At 43.1% G+C, this 16572-nt stretch overlaps 2 protein-coding genes across 6 annotated transcripts; one reads left to right on the top strand and one right to left on the bottom strand.

Annotated features, from left to right (window-relative positions):
* Window positions 1-424: 424 nt before the first annotated feature.
* Window positions 425-14445, bottom strand: aars1 (alanyl-tRNA synthetase 1). Of its 5 annotated transcripts, none has more exons than XM_011476353.2 (20): window positions 14286-14445; window positions 11531-11675; window positions 11232-11420; window positions 10980-11125; window positions 10540-10731; window positions 10314-10458; window positions 9504-9649; window positions 8879-8987; window positions 6763-6913; window positions 6397-6521; window positions 5828-5972; window positions 5577-5755; window positions 4938-5051; window positions 4649-4855; window positions 4369-4553; window positions 3977-4085; window positions 3212-3325; window positions 2932-3138; window positions 1220-1333; window positions 425-1140 (listed from the first exon to the last, which is right to left on the bottom strand). In XM_011476353.2, the coding sequence occupies exons 2-20, from the start codon at window positions 11672-11674 to the stop codon at window positions 961-963; spliced, it is 2901 nt and encodes a 966-aa protein (XP_011474655.1). In that variant the 5' UTR covers window position 11675; window positions 14286-14445; the 3' UTR covers window positions 425-960. The 5 variants fall into 5 exon arrangements, 4 of the variants coding, with proteins under 4 accessions (XP_011474655.1, XP_020559827.1, XP_078805065.1 ...); XM_020704168.3 differs by having other exon boundaries at window positions 11531-11684; window positions 14286-14417; XM_078948939.1 differs by having other exon boundaries at window positions 14264-14365.
* Window positions 14446-14508: 63 nt separating this feature from the next.
* Window positions 14509-16312, top strand: exosc6 (exosome component 6). The gene is made up of 2 exons (XM_004069755.5): window positions 14509-15177; window positions 15382-16312. The coding sequence occupies exons 1-2, from the start codon at window positions 14900-14902 to the stop codon at window positions 15920-15922; spliced, it is 819 nt and encodes a 272-aa protein (XP_004069803.1). The 5' UTR covers window positions 14509-14899; the 3' UTR covers window positions 15923-16312.
* Window positions 16313-16572: the final 260 nt, after the last annotated feature.

Here is a 16572-nt window from a genome sequence, read left to right as displayed (position 1 = left end):
CAAGCAGAAGGCTGTTTAGCCTGAACTGTGGTAAACACAGTTGATCGTTCAACCGCTGTGGACAGAAAGATCTTCTGTTGGAAGATTTCGCCAAATCACTTCCTGATGGAAAAGGTGAAAAAAAAAATCATCATCCAATCAGTGATGTCCCATTATACTTACCTTTTCCGGTTTCTCATTTTGCTTTTTCAATATTTCATGTTGGTTTCTGGAAGTTACTTTTTTGTAATCTTTCCATTTCATTGTTTTATTTTTATAGAATTGTTTTGGTATCTGAAGTTTGTTTTGATTTCTGAAATGTATTTTTATTGTGATCTATAATGTTTTTGCGTTGAGTAATCTGTCGAATTGAACTTTAGGGCCACCGTACCGGACAGACTTTGATCCAGTTGAACATGAATGCTTATTCAAAACAGAAAACCAGTTAATTTTCCACTTGTTTATTTTCATTTCTCAGACATTTAACAGCTACAGACGCTCTTCATTAAATCTACATGTCAGTGATGTTGGGCACACAGACCGCTAAATCAATAATGGACTAAATCAGACCGATGCAGCTCCAGACAAAACACAGAAATGGCTGACAGACGGCGCCGCTGACGGGTGAAAAGCTGCAGGACGGGTTTCAGACCAGATCTGACTGATGCCTGCAGCTGAAGGGAAAAGAAGGAACGAGGCTGCAGAGGAGAGTTTCTGGATCTGAACTGAGAAGAACAAGAAGACAAGAGCTTAACTTCCCCTGAAGTCTGCACACAGACATGCAGTGATGAAGAGGACACACCCTCATCCTCGTTTGTAAGTGCAAAAGGACGTTTCATTACAGCCGTGTCCAGTCCAGGTGGGAAAAGGTAAATCAATAAATTAGTGGTTTGTTTCTGCTTGCTGGAGTGAGTGAGGAAGAAATGATGTGAGCTTTCTGATCTACAACAGAACATGAGGAAGTCCAGGCACCTCTTTCTCTCAGTTCTCCCCCAATTTTAGTCGTGCAAACTCATTGGCCATCTGCAGCGCCTCCTGCAGGCACTGTGTGTTCCTGCCCGTGGCCTGGGCCGACGTGTCTTTGCCGCCTCCTTTACCGTCCAGCAGGGGGCACAGCTCCTGAACCCACTCGCTGGCTTTCAGACCACGACCAGCCACCTCCTGTGGGAAGGGGGACAAAGTCAGACCTGTGGAAAGGTGAGAAGCTGAATCCAGGTTCTGAGTGAGCGGGCCTGGTTACCTGTGGGACCTGACACAGGCAGGTGATCTTCCCGGCGTCGGGGTCGACGGTGAGGAGCATGGTGGCGGTGTGAGGGGACTGCGCCTTGAGCAGCTTTAGAGACTCGTTCAGAGCCTGAGAAGCAACAAGAGGAAAAAGTAGAACACAGAGTTTCAACCAGAACCATTGGTTCTGTCCTACAGTAAGATAAGCAGGAAAATGAGTAACAGAGGAACAGGAACCTTTTTCTGAAGGCTCTTCAGCTCAGAGACATTTATTGTACATTAGCTCTCGGTGTAACGCGGTTACGCTTTTATGTTCTTGCAGTTTCGTGTAATTTTTCATGCTTTATTAAAACAAAGCACACACTGTTTTCTGCTCCCTGATTGGTTATAGAGCACTGTCAATCAGTCTGTCATGGCATGTCTCCTGTACAAACTACGATTAGCTCACTAAATCTGCATACATTTTTGATCGAGAGCAGATCTTTGGTTTCATTCTATAATCCCAGACTGATTTTTCTATGAAGGTTTGAACTATAAGGCTGAATCCAAATCCCCCCCTCCCCCCTCCGGCTTCTCTCCATCCCTCCAACTGTAGATTTGGAGGGATAGGGGTGTCTGAAATTGTTTCTTGGGGAGGAAACGCTCGTGGCGAAGAACTCTGTGTCCCTCCGCCCCGAGGGTGATCCTCACGTGGGTGTGCTCTGAAGCACAGAAGTTTTCATGTAAATGTAAGTCTTGACTTTTTGTTTTAGCATGATTTTTAAAGTTCTAAAACCGGCGTTTTGCATTTTCTGAGTGCTGGTAGCTACTCGCTGATGTGGATGACCGGCGTCTATTGATGAGGTCATTGAGTGGAAGTGACGTCCGAATTAGAAGACGCTATTTTTCTCTTACTCTCCGATGGAGGCTACATGTAGAAGCTTTAAGGGGAAGAATTGGCCTAAAAGTGTTTAAAGTCTTTGGATTTATTTTCAAAGTGTTCTCAGTCGTCTCTAAATTATGATTATGCCATTTTTAGCCAAAATCAAAAAACCTTCATTGGGTTTTAGAACATAGTTTCTCCAGAGCAGCAGTAACTTATGGGAAATTCACCACTGACTTGAGGGTGGAACAGGTGGCATGAAACAACACCGCCCCCCTTCCCCTCCCTGTTGCTGAGATCTCATAGTATTTTCTTTCACAAATACCTCTATTTTTTTTAAACTGCATTTCTTTTCCTGATTCACAGCGATTTGAATAAAGAAACACTCAGAAATGAAATTTTAAGCTTAAATTTCTTCAAATATGTCCTCCATCATCAGAAAAATACTATCAGAAGATGTTAAAAACACCAAAAACATAATGTTCATCGAAGTGGGTCTTTTGAAAAAATGTGAAAATGTATAAAGTGAGCAGTTTTACAGCCTTAAAACATCTAGAATAATTACTTTTTCTATAACATTAATCTCCTGGGATAATCGAGGAAACACAGTTAAAAAAAAACTAAAGTGAAAATTTTGATTTTAAATGACAAATCTGCTGGAATTATGGAAATCTTAAAACATGACAGACTTTAATTTTTCACTTCTTATTCACACTTACCACTGCTAATAGTAATTTACATCTCTGGAGCAGCTTTATTTGAAAAGTTGAACAACTTGCTGAACAGATGTCTGAGTTTTCACATTACATGTGTTTCAAGGGTTTAAAAGAAAGAAAATCTCCATTAAGCATCTATTTGAATCTCACCTTTGCAGAAGCTCCCGTCTCCATCTCCATGATGAGCAGAGGCTGGTTGGGGTTGCTCTCGATCACCTCCTTCGTCTTCTCCAGGACTCTCTTCTGGATGTCGGCCTTGTAGCTGCGGTCCAGGTCGTCCATGGTCTTCTTCAGCCCCTTCAGGGTTTCTCTCATCTCGTCCTTCTGCCACTGTGAGATGACTGCGGTACCCAGAGACTGCAGAAAAGAGGGAGAGGTTGTCGCCATGGCAAAGCTGCTCTCAGGCGTTTACGGCAGCGGCGTCTTTTACCTCGGTCATGTCGGCGATCTCCTTCTGTATGTCCTTGTTTGGAGACGCCTGCTGTTTGACTTTGTCTCCCAGAGCAGACAGAGACTGACGGAGAGCATCTGCTTTCCTCTGAGCCTGAAGATTCACAACCAGGAGAAAAAAGTTTGACTTAAAAAAAAAAAAAGAACAAGAACAAAATGTTTAATAATAAAGCTGTCGGTTCTTTAAACTGGATTTAATCATGAAATATTTTTTTTGAGATTTTGAAGACGTCAGAAGCCTTCTGGAAACTTTTCTCAGATTTTACTTTTGCAAACTCAAACTCTCAAGGAATCACGCTTAGAATCAGAACCTTTGACTCTTTCCGAGCTGAGAAATAAAATCCCATAGTTGTTAATAAGATCCATGTTTTAAACCAGGAATTTGGGCCTGATCACTTCGTTTCACACTTGGATGTTGTTTCCAGATCAGGGATCGGATTTTATTTTAAATTATTTGATGTGGCGCTAGTTTGAACAGGAGGGGCACAAAAACAAGTTAGTAAGATATTCACATATTTTAACTTCCAGGCTCAATAACTCTTAATAAATGTCCAAAACTGGCCTCAAATGTCTCTGATCGTTTGTCTTAACGCAGAAAACGACGTTCGACAGCATTTACAACGAATACTTATCATCATCGTTTCAATCAGCAGCACATCCGAACACCAGGCTCACGTGTTTAAAAAACTGTTCTCGTGAGCATCTGTGTGATTGACTGGACATGTCTGGGGATGGGCGTTCTCACCTTCTGGGCTTCTGCTCCCGTCACCGCGACGATGCGGCGGATGCCTTTAGCGATGGCCTCCTCCGAGACGATGACAAACGGAGCAGCGTGGCTGGAGTTCTGCAGATGGCTGAAGACAACAGAAAAAAAAATAAACCCATCACTAACTGTGGAGGTAGAGTAGAATGAAGAGGAGAGGTGTCTGCGTTTCTGTGGATAACAGACACATGTTGCCACGGCAACATCAAAATATTGGCATCATGACTTCATTATCATTTTTAAAGTGCCATAAATATGGAATTGACAATTGAAAAATAAAATGGAAACCTGCTGAACGTGATCAAGTGAACATTTTTATCTTTCAAACCCACGGGGATCAAAGACAGATCAAGTCAAAGAAATCTCATCCTCACGTTCCCCCGCAGAACTCGATGGAGGTGAGGGATCCGGCAGGACTGTTTGGGTCATCGAGCAGCTCCTGGACGGGCACGCCGATGGACACGACCCGGACTGGGTCGGGGTACGTCTCGTCAAACACGGCGCGCAGACCCTGGATGGCCTTAGCTTCTGCCAGAGAAGCCTCCTTGGCGTAAACGGGCTAAAAGTTCAAAGAAATTGTGTAAAAATCACAACTTATTAGACAGAAGCGAGAAAAGAAATGCTGAGTTATCCGAGCATCGCTCCGATTCGCACCTTTGCGTCTCTGATCATGGCACAGGCAATATCCTCCGTTCGGTGGATCTCATCGGTTTTCAGAGCACCTTTAGCGGTGAAGTCGAAGCGCAGACGGTCAGGCGCCACCAGAGAACCTCGCTGATCTGCCTCCCCCAGAACCCCCCTTAGGGCAAAGTTCAGGATGTGCGTGGCGGTGTGGTTGCTCATGATGGGCCGACGGCGAGCCTGAAACCCGTCAGAGGCACAGAGAGAACATCTGAAAGAGGTCACCAAACTCAGCTGACAGTAAACAGGGACACCGTCTGACCTCATCGATGCACAGGCTGACCCTGTCCCCCACTCTCAGCGTCCCGTAGACCGTACCGATGTGCAGAACATAACCCCCCCGAACCTGCGTGTTCTTCACGGTGAACTCCATCCTCTGCAGGGACACAAACACACAACAGGACCCTTACAGAGACTGAAGGGGGGAACCGGCTTCAGTCTCAGAGATCAAGTTTCAGGCTTTCTTTCAGGCTTCCACGTTGCATAGCTACGCAGGTTTTTCAGGCTGTTTTCTACATACAAACGTGCAGCTACTGAACGCACGTTGAAAGTTAAACTAGAGGAACTTTGACCCATCAGGGACTTGGATTTGGTAGTGGCGTATGGATAGTGCCAATTATAGTTCATGGAAGTGCCAACCATTTGAAAACTGTAAATGGAGAAATTAATAATTCCAGTTTTTGTCCAGCCAGGATTAAATGACACCAAGTCTTTCATACATCGGAACAGAGCTGTGAAAGAAAGCACCTGGAGGAAGACTCATGACCTCTGCATCGTCTTTGACATTTTGCCTCTAGCCTCTTCCAGCTGTAGGTAGCGGACACTAGTATGCGGTAGCACTAGTGCAGTGTGTGAGCGTAGCATTAGAGGTTGAAGGAAAGGACATTTGTGTTCTTCTCACATCGTCTGTGTTGTCGTTCTCTCGCAGCATGTAGCCTTCGTCGTACGTCTGCCCGCCCTGCTCGGCGTAGAAGGACGTCTGGTCCAGCACCACGCCACACTCCTGACCCGTCGTCACTTCCTCGCAGAAGGCGCGATCGCAGCGCAGAGCCAGAACCGTGGCTGAGGCCTGCTGGAACTCTGCACACAGAAACAGAGACGGTGTAGAAACAGAAACAGAGTGCAGCTGAGTCCAGGTGAAGGGTCACTGACCGTAGTTCCCGTTTTCATCTGAGGTATACACGTATTTGGGGGAGTCGTCTGTGGGGGGAACGTGCTTGTTTCTCAGCTCTTCGATGGCGTAGATGTCCAGCATGATGTGGTCCACGTCTCCGGCACCTTTGCCCTGGGACTTCAGCTGAACACACATGTCCAAAAGCTTTACCACTCATCTGTTCAGTGAGCAAACTTCAGGAAAACAATTTACAGAATACTGAGGAGATTCTGGACTGTGTTGTTTGCTAATGTTTATGTTCACTAATGTTTATGCATTCTGATAATGGAATAATGGATGCAAAAAGCAAAGCCCTGTTTACAGAAAATAAAGGGCTTTGTGGAAATCTAAGGAAAAGGTGGGCCATAAAATACATCAGCTGCGACACTGATTTAACACAGAAGCTTTATTACAGCTGTTCAGCTAAATGAGTGAAACTGGAATCAGAGTTTATTTAGGCAGCAGCTCTGGACTCCTGACTGACTGACGGCGCAGCGCTGCAAAGGAAAAACATCAGACCAACCTCTGCAGATGAAGCTGCTTCCGTCTGTGCTTCTCATCTCCTCACCTGTGCAGCTTTCTTCTCCTCCTCAAACCCAGCCAGATCCACCTCCATCCCTTTCTCCTCTGCGATGAGGGAGGTCAGGTCCAGGGGAAAGCCGTACGTGTCGTACAAAAGCCAAGCGGTGTCGCCTGGACAACAGAGACGAGTCTAAGAAATTGCCACTTCAACAAAACAGATGCAACTTAACTTAAATTTATTTTGAGCAATCTTCTTCTGAGATGAAAAACCATTTCAAAGTTCAACAACTTGAAGCAAACTGAGTTTTTCTCATTAGGATAGATAAAAAGGGCTTCATAAAGTTTTTCATAAACGTAAATTGAAAAAAGAAACATGAGAGTGGTTGACATAAAGAATGCCGTAGTTTCTCACCGGGGAGGGTTTTACAGTCGCCCAGACTCATGATCTTCCTGTCGAGGATGCGGCGACCTCTGCTGAGGGTTTTGAGGAACTGCGCCTCTTCCTCGTTGATGACGTCTTTGACCATGTCTGGATCCTTCTTTAGCTCAGGAAAAGCATCGCCCTGCAGACAGGCAAACACAGAGGGGAGGTCAGATTTCCCAGCTTTAAACCTGGGCAGGTCTATTTTTTTTCCTGAGGTAGACTTTGTTCACATAGTCAGGAAGTTTCAGTTTTAACTTTAACTTCCAAGAGTTTAGCAAAGCTGCAACATGTCTGATTGGAATCTACAGTGTGGGTACTTTGTAAAAATATATATTAACATGTTGAATAAAACAATTTCACCAACTTTTGCAGGATATTTTTCACATTTTTTTTAAATCCTTGAGATAAAGGATAGTAAAAAGTTTAATTTTTGATAATTATATGTAATATATTAGATGGGAGAAGAGCTGCACATAATTCTCAAAGGAAATGAAAATTTTCCCTGAAATAACTGCTGCAGTTATTAAAGTATTCTCTGTATGTTTTTATTTATTTTTGTTTGTTCTTTAACACAGTGAGCACATTTTTGTGGATTTAACTGCAACTACATTCATAAGGAATAAATGGTAGATTTTGTGGTAAGTAATACGATGTGTTGCAGCGGCAGAAAATGTCTGTATTTATAGTTTGAGCATTTTCTGAGCACACAGGCATATGTTGATGATGAGGGCTTTGATTTTCGTTAATAGCTCAGAAAAACTTGAGGTGAAATTACGCAAAGATTTTTTAATGCATGATATTGTGTCAGAGTAAAACTGAAGCTCGTCAAGATCCGTTAGGACTTGAGAAAAGTGTCAGCTGATGGGGAGAAAAATGCAAAATAATTAAAAATTTGGATGAAAATGCTCTTTTCTCCTTTGATACTGAAAACTGTGAAAGTTAACATTTTAATCTGTCACAGATATAACTCCACAAAGTATTTCTTGTCTTTTATTTCACAAAAAACAGAAACAAACAAACAAAAACCTTCAGTTCTACAGCTGCTTCAGTAAGGAACCTGAGAGTTCTGGCTTCACTTTAGAATTTGTTAAAAAGGTTTCGAGGAAAAGTCATCAGCTGCTGATTTTTTTACCTGCCAATTTTTTTAGGATATTGTTTTAAAGTTCATGCTATGTGATTTTTTTGTTGGTATGTTTTAAATCCATTTCCTGCTTTAAGGCCCGTACACACCGGGACGAATATTCGCCAGGCGTTATTCGCCAGCGTTTTTCGCCACGTTTTTTGTGTTCACACCCAGGCGATTTTCGCTGACGATGAGCCGAGTGAACATGCAATTTCATTCCCTGACATTAGATGGCGCTTAATGTAAAACAGAAATACTCCTGTACACAAGGTGGCGCTGCGCAACTTTACGCTTCTTAAAGTCGCTTTTCACTCAGAAGAAGAGAGCAAGTATTTACACGCTTGTCAGAATCAAACAAAGAAAACATGAATATTTCAAGTATCAGTAGCTCCAACTGGTGCTTGGTTCAGGGATGTTTTAGAATGTCCGTCATTATTGCTTCGCGGCAGTGTAGACGCTACTTGGCGTCTATCTTCTTCGCTGGTATGTGTGCTCAGCAAGGCAGTTTTGTTTTTGAGCGCCCCCAAGTTGTGTTTTACTGTAACTTCAGAAGGTCCAGACACGTGAGCAAAAGCGCCATTCTCATTGGTCGAGTAGATTTCGACGCGACGCGTCGAAAAAAAAAAAACGAACCCGAGGCGTTTTTTTTTTTTTTGACGCTTTAACGCGTGGCGTTTTTTCGCGTCGGTGTGCATACTCTCGTTGGTGCCCTTTGTTTAGTCACGAGGCGTTAAACGTCGGCGAAAATCGCCGGCGAAATTCGTCCCGGTGTGAACAGGCCTTTATTTAGTTTTTATCCCAAAAAGCCTGACTTTCCTGCTGTGAAGCAGCAGGAACATTCTTTAAAAAAACAAAACAAAAACGATTTTTTTTCTCGCTGAGGTTTCCCTTGGTTAAATGATGGTAAAATAAAAAGAGTCGCTTATTTCAGGGTAAAAACGGTTTATATTCAAAGCAAACAGTTTAGGACAAAAGTCTCACCAGGGAGTCGACCACCACATCCACCAGAGAGGCGAAGAAGCCCCTCTGAGCGCCCAGCTTCTCGTGAGAGTAACGGACGGCGCGGCGCAGGATCCTCCTCAGCACGTAACTAAACCCAGACATTCCAGCAAGTTACAATACAGGAACCTGTTTCAGAACCTCACTATGAGATAATGAAGATTTCTGGATCCGGTGAAGGACAGACGGGAAAGGGACCAAACCGAAGATGAAAAGGCTAAATGGGATGAAAAACTCTCCATCTGAGTAAAGAGGATCTGTTTAAGGCTTTTTCCTCTCACTTTTGCGTTGTTTTAACCCTTGTGCTATCCTAGGCACTTTAACATTGGGAGTTGGGTCATCTAGACCCACTAGACAGTGCGCTGAACCTTTTTTCTTTAATGATTTATGATCTTCACTGCTGTCCATGGATTACATGAAATCCTCTTCACCTTTATCCACCTTTGTCATGGTAGGGAGAACACGTCAATGTAAGAATCGGGTCATCTGGACCCCATAGGATAGCACAAGGGTTAAAGGTTAACAGATGGTGTGTAGCAAAAACAGCTCTGATCTTTCACCTGACCTCAGAGACATTTTCCAAAACAAACTTTTCCCGCCTGCTCACCCTCTCCCAGTGTTGTCGGGCCGGCCTCCGTCCGACAGGGCGATGGTGATGGTGCGGGCGTGATCAGCAAGAACGCGGTACGCCATGTCGATACCGTCAACGTCCTCAGCACCAACTTTACCGCTGTAAGGTCGAGCTCCTGTTCCCTGAAAAAAAAGTTGTTTTTAATCCTCTATGTGCTCCCGTAAAAATGTTTATGTTGAACTTTAACGCCACAGACACGACGCTCTGGACGGACAACCTCTGGCGTCAGTCACTGAGCCACGTTTTACAAATCCCGTCTACAAACCCAAGAAGAGTCTCAAGCTTTAAAAATGAATATTTTCTCATCTCAAATTCTCATAAACGTATTTTTTGAACAATAAGTCACTTCGGAGTTTAAGTTGGAGCAGCTACAAAAATGTATGATAAAGAAATAAAAAAATACTAAAATATAAATCGCACCTGAGTATAAGTCACACCCCCAGCCAAACCATGCAAAAAAAACAAACACGACTTATACTAAACTTAAACAGCACAAAAACAGGTGGTTGCTGTTTCTGCGTTCCTTGTAAAGACAGCTTTCATTTGGAGCTGACAGATAGCACACACGTTTGCTGCTCCCTACTCCAACCAGCTTCCAGTGGTCTCTGGAGGAACGGCTACATTCGGTACTTCCATGTTTGCGTCAAATTTAGGAAAGGACAGTGGAGGCTTGGACTTCAGGCTGTAATGGTCTAATAGGAATGTCTGGTTAAATAAACGGAGTCTGTTGAAACCCTCAGACTGTCGATAAAGCAAATGAATTTAGGCTCCAGAAGGTTTTAGTACCTTCTGAATGGCCTCAAAGTACGGAACAAAGAGGTCGGTGTCGTAGTTGGACATCTTGTTCTGCAGAACAGACACCAGGCGCTCCAGACCCATTCCAGTGTCGATGCTTTTCTTAGGTAAAGGCTTCAACTCCGTCTCCGACTCTCTAAGGAAAAACAAAGGAAACTTTCGGGATTAAAGCGCGAGCAGCAGGTGGACTCCAGACCAAGACACCGCCAAGTCCTACCTGTTGAACTGGATGAACACCAGGTTCCAGATCTCCAGCACGTTGGGGTCGTCCATGTTTACCAGGTGAGAGGCGTCCCTGCCCCCAATGCGGTCGTAGTGGATCTCGCTGCAGGGGCCGCAGGGGCCCGTGTCCCCCATTTCCCAGAAGTTGTCCTTCATGCTGCCTGGCAGGATGCGAGCCTCCTCCACCCTGAAGAAAGGTTGGAGTCATCAAACATCATTTCTTGCAACCAAGAAAAAAAGGTTAGGCCCACTGGTGCAGCCAGAGCAAAACTATAATCTACAGCTCTGCAACTGCACAAGAGACTCTGGGGTTCTGTTAGCTCAGCTGATGGACAAGATAAGCTAAGGAAAAAAGTGAATGTGAGGAAAAACTGCAGCGTTACAGAAGATCACAGTGAATGTTACTGAAATCATTGGATTTGAAGCCAGACTCACCCCAGGTCCATCCAGATCTGTTTACACTCCAGATCCGGCTCCAGGCCGGCATCGGGGTTTCCTCCAAAGTATGTGACATACAGGCGGTCTATGGAGATCCCAAACTCCTCCGTGAGGAGCTCCAGTGCCATTTTACAGGCCAGTTGCTGGAGAAGAAGGAGGATAAAAACAACTTGCAAGAAGTACTGCAATAGAGGAGTCTCAGAAAGTCTTCAAAGACAGAAGCAATGGAACAAAATAAGGTCAAAATACCTTGAAGTAGTCCCCAAAGGACCAGGAGCCCAGCATTTCAAAGAAGGTGTGGTGGTAAACGTCTTTCCCCACATCATCCAGGTCGTTGTGTTTGCCTCCTGCACGGATGCACTTCTGAGTGTTGGCGGCACGCCGCAGCTTGGCCATGGGGTGGGAGGGGTCTATGGTGTTGAGGAAGATGGGCTTGTACTACAACAGTGTGGGAAAAAAAAACACAGCACGATTAGAATCGGATTTGAGGTTATTGAGAGCGAAACATTTGAACCAGGCTGAAGCTGGGAGGGTGGAGACACGCGAACCTGGTTCATGCCAGCGTTGGCAAAGAGCAGCGTGGGGTCGTCCAGCGGGATGGTGGACGACGAGTGAACATACTGATGCTCATAGCGGAGGAAGAAGTCAATGAACTTCTGTCGGATTTGAGCTGCACTCAGTGAGGAGTCCATTCTGAAAGAGCTCACGGCAAATACCAACAAAAACAAATTAACACAAACAAACAAAACTAACCAGCTTCAATAAACACCACTTTTAGAAACAGCCAAAAAAAAATCTGACCTTTTGCCAAAATGTTTTCTTTCTAACGAGCATATTTTTATTTTTAACCCATTTAAAGAGTGAGTGTGCTTTTTACCAAAAATCTCTTTTTTTTCCTTCATCAGTTTTCTTTTTATAAACATCTTCTTCATAAAATAATATTCAGATAAGTGATTCAATCCTTCAAATATGCCAGAAGCTGAAATCCAACCTCCAAATACTCAAAATATGTAAACATACGGTTTTGTAGTAAGGCTGCGTGATATAAAGAAACCTTTTTTGTTGTTAGTAATCAATATTGCGGGGACAATCATGTATTATGATACGTTAACAAATAGCAAAAACTATTATTGCCATTTCACGGCAGCAGTTTTGTTTAAACATAAAATTATACTCCAAATGACCAGCTTCTACATGGGAGCCAGACAAAAAAAGGGCTCCATTCGATTGGTTGACGACATAAAGATCCATCTGATTGGTTAAATGCATGAAGGGCTCTGTTTGATTTGCTGAAAGCTTCAAGCTGCTATAAGATACTTTATAAACACTTAAAGACCCACTCACATTCGGTTTTTGATGTTTTTAAGATGTTCTTGTTGCATTTATCTCAGGATGGAGGACATTTAAAGAAAGTTAAGGTTAAAACTGCATTACAGGTTGTTGTTTTTTTTTTTAGAATCCTGACTAGGTTTGGGTGTCTGTCAAAAAGTCCTGACTAAATCACAATTAAATTAATAAATTCAAAATTCTTAAATTCAATCAAGTAAAAAAAGGTTTTCAGTTTTATTTATTTCCATTCAAAAATCTACTTTGTTCTTGTTTTACAAAACAAGCGATTTAAGTTAAACAAAATGTGGAACTTTTGTAATCAAAATGAAAAAACTATTTAATAAAAAAAAAAAAAAAACTGGAACTGCATTTTCTATTCCTTTAACCGCAGCGCCACAAAAACACCAACATGTGGAAATGGGCTGAAGAAGAGAATTCCCATCTGACAGCTCTGCTAAAAACAAACTCCTCAACAAAATAAACCTCCCATCGGCTTTACAGAACAAAGAAGATGGTAATCAAAACACGTAACCAGCAGCCAGAGCAAGTGGAAAAACTAGTACAATCATGGGATATTACCTTTAGTAAGGCGTGCGTAATAAACACAAACCAACATGATGAAACCACAAAATCATAAAAAAAAAAAAAAAAATATCAAGACTGATTCAGAAAAACCAAATGCAGATTTATTCTGCAATTGCAGCATTGATGGTCAGGTAACACTGATCTAAACACATGGAATAGCCAAAAAAAAAATGACAATAAAATATTAATTACGTCTGTTGTTATGTGCTCATGTAAATATTTTTTAAAAACATTTTACGGTTTCCAACTCTTCAGAGCCTTGAGGAAGCGTTAATGCTATTGCACTTGGTTTCTTTGTCAAACTGGCAACAGTTTCTGTGTCAGCAAATTGAAATGAAGCCTGAAGAAATCGTCTGTTTTCAAACCACAAACCGCCAACGACGCTGAAGTTAGCTTCCGATTCACAGCTTCCGATTCGCGAGGGCACAAAAGAAACATTCCGCTGCAGTTTTCGCACTAAGACCACCCTAAAACCGGGTCCTGTTCAAAAGCCGCTGGACCTGGACTGCTCAAACCTGGATTAAATTATACATTAGATACTAAAGAACACATTAAACACCGTTTCAGATTTGTGAAACCTTCCTCTGATTTGTGAAAATCTCAAATAGGTTGATTTTTATCGCATTTTACGCACTGAGTCCAGTGGACCTGGTCTAAGGTGGACTCAGTGCGTAAAATGGGATAAAAAATCAACCTATTTCACATTTTCACAAATCAGAGGAAGGTTTCACAAATCAGAAACTGGGTTTAACGTGTTCTTTACTATCTAAATTATTATTTAATCCAGGTTTGAGCAGTCCAGGTCCTGCGGTTTTTGAACAGGACCTGGTCTAAGGTGGACTCAGTGCGTAAAATGCGATAAACATCAATCTATTTCAGATTTTCACAAATCAAAGGAAGGTTTCACAAATCAGAAACTATATTTAATGTGTTCTTTAGTATCTAATGTATAATTTAATCCAGGTTTGAGCAGTCCAGGTCCAGCGGTTTTTGAACAGGACCCGGTTTTGGGTGATCTTAATGCGAAAAATGCAGCGGAATGTTTCTTTTGTGCCTTCGCGAATCGGAAGCTGTGAATCGGAAGCCAACTTCAGCGTCGTAAACCGCCATTATACTGACAGTCATCATTTCTTTCAAACTGGCCCTAAAACTATACTATATTTCGAAGCAAAGGTAAGTAAAACTATTTGGAAAACCTTTCATTCTAAATCTGACAAATCAAAATGCACTAACTGACCTGACGCTAGCAAACTGCTATGCTAGCCAGTCAAAAGCAACCGCTGAAATTTCCGTCCCTGCTAGTGAATTTGGAAGTCAACTATGAGGGGAAAACTAACCGGCGAATCAACACAGTGAGTGTCATTTACCCAAGCAAGTAGTTTGACTCACATAAGATGCTGTTATCACAAAACGAACCGGTCACAGCTCCCCAAAACACCGCTTCAGTCCACGCTGCTCGCTCAGAAGGGAAGTGCAGAGGCGATGGACACGCCCACGGACGCCACCTATTGGTTCAGATGTGCAGGAAGCCGGCGAACGCTCAATCCCATTGGTCGAGCCAAGCTGTCAGTTTTAGCCGAGCCCGCCACATTAGTGGTGCAAACTCCTCTGCTGTGGTTGATGCAATGAAAAAGACGCAGATGCCAACTAGCACGTACAATTTATTTTAGTTGTGCAACGAATAATTAATTTCTAACAAAAGTTATACACATTCGAAGCATTTCTAGCTAAAAGAAAAGGCGTAACGGAATTTTGCTTTGACTAAATTGCTAAGATTTAGCTATTGCGTGTATTTTATTTACTGTTACAAATAAAATATGTTGAAAATTAAATAATACCATCAGAATTAATTTATTTTTTATGAATAAATTCAAATTAATAAAGATGATGAAACATGACAACACTATCGGAACAAGCGGAACCGTGTTGCTGTGGGGACAGATTTATTGACGGACCGATCCCTGAACACCCGCTTCATTCGGTTCACGTGAGAAGAGATCGCCATGCCGACGGACACCAAACGTGTACGCGGGCCCGAGGTGTCTCAAAGCCCGTCTTTGTTTGACTGCAGACCCTCTGTGGTTCCCCCGTCGCATGGGGCCCGAGCGGACGGCCGCCAGCGGGACCAGGTGGACGTCCGGCCGGTGTTTGTGCGCTGCGGCCTGGTGAGTCAAGCTAAAGGTTCCGCGTACATAGAAGCTGGAGACACCAAGCTGCTGTGCAGCGTTTACGGCCCGAGAGAGACGGAGCGGAAAGATGAGACTGACATGAAATGTGGACGGTATGTAGTGGTCTTCATCCAGTTTTATAATGGAAGACTAATAGAAATATGTTTGCATTCAATGATATAACAAAGTAAAAAATAACTATGTGATAAGGCTGTAATTGGATTCTGCTAGAATTAGTAAAATAGAAAATCAGTTTAATTTTTTAAACAATACATTTAAAGTCAAAAGTTGATAAATCAACACATCTGCTTAACCAGACTGACCACAGACATGCGCTTCGCCCCGTTTTCCTGTCCGGAGAGGGGCTCCTGGATCCAGGGGAGCCAGGACAAGAACTTCTCCCTGATGCTGCAGGAGAGTCTGCAGCCGGCCTTGTGCCTTCACAAATACCCCCGCTCCCAGATTGAGGTCAACGTCATGGTCCTGGAGAACAGCGGTTCGGTTCAGGCCCACGCCATCACGTGCGCCTCCCTGGCACTGGCTGACGCGGGGATTGAAATGTACGACCTGGTGCTGGGCTGCTCCATCCGACAGGATGGCTCCTCCTACGTGGTCGACCCCACTTACTCAGAAGAGAGCAACTGGAGCAGCAGCGAACACCAAGGAGGGCTCACCGTGGCGTTTCTCCCCAGCCTGAACCAGGTTTCCGGCCTGCAGTCGGATGGAGAAATGGCTGAAGAGACTCTGACGGCAGGGATTCGGACCTGCATTGAGGGATGTTACAAACTGTACCCAGTAATCCAGCAGGCTTTGGTTAAGGCTGTGCGCAGAGCGCAACCCCCACCACCCGAAAGCTGAGAGGCAAAGTCAACACTATTTTTTGTCTGAGTCTTCAACAAGAACTTTAAAATTCAAAACAGTTTTTCACCTTGTTTCTTGATCTGAGGTGAAAGGATCCGCCAGCGTCCCCCTGATCTAAGAAACAGATTGATCCTATTTATTCATTTCTCCACCGTCTGCCTGCAGGACAAAACTTTGAGTCAGTTTGTTGATTTTTTTTTTTCCCCCCATGCCCCAAAAATCTAAATAAGGTAAACAAAGTTTTTCCTGCTCTTTATGCTATAGGGGAGAAAAAAGAAAACAAATTATGAAAAACTGAGAATGACTGGTTTAAAAAAAGAAAATGTTTTAATGCAAATGTCTGTTTTGTTATTTTAAAAATAAAAATACAGAATAAAAAATAAAAAATCCTAGTCTTTTTGTATTTTGGTTAGCATTTTATCACAGAAATGTATAATACAGAAGGTCAGATTGCATTTGTTTGCACATTTTCTTTAAAGAAAAAGTACCAAACTCCTATTTGTTCTCCAAAGTGAAACTCAGCTTGGATATTATATGGTAATGTGTCACCCGTGTTTTCATTCAGGATCTGATACTACGCTTTGAATTGCTCCAATTCAGGAAAAGTGACACAAGCTCCACTACCTCAGTATCATTTGCCCATCGCT

This window comes from Oryzias latipes, chromosome 6, assembly GCF_053564925.1.
Source record: "Oryzias latipes strain Hd-rR chromosome 6, Olatipes_Hd-rR_3.1".
NCBI lineage: Eukaryota > Metazoa > Chordata > Actinopteri > Beloniformes > Adrianichthyidae > Oryzias > Oryzias latipes.
Note: the sequence above shows the minus strand (reverse complement) of the source record. Positions and strands in the feature narration are given on the sequence as shown.

What these genes read in the sequence shown, in the direction of transcription:
- aars1 (XM_011476353.2), bottom strand. Translation starts at nt 11,674, where the DNA reads ATGGACTCCTCACTGAGTGCAGCTCAAATCCGACAGAAGTTCATTGAC. An exon ending in ACTTTGAGGCCATTCAGAAG is followed by an intron (nt 9,650 to 10,313) that starts GTACTAAAACCT and finishes CTTTTTTTTCAG; the next exon opens with GGAACAGGAGCTCGACCTTA. An exon ending in AGACGGGAGCTTCTGCAAAG is followed by an intron (nt 1,334 to 2,931) that starts GTGAGATTCAAA and finishes GTTGCTTCTCAG; the next exon opens with GCTCTGAACGAGTCTCTAAA.
- exosc6 (XM_004069755.5), top strand. Translation starts at nt 14,900, where the DNA reads ATGCCGACGGACACCAAACGTGTACGCGGGCCCGAGGTGTCTCAAAGC. An exon ending in ACTGACATGAAATGTGGACG is followed by an intron (nt 15,178 to 15,381) that starts GTATGTAGTGGT and finishes CTGCTTAACCAG; the next exon opens with ACTGACCACAGACATGCGCT.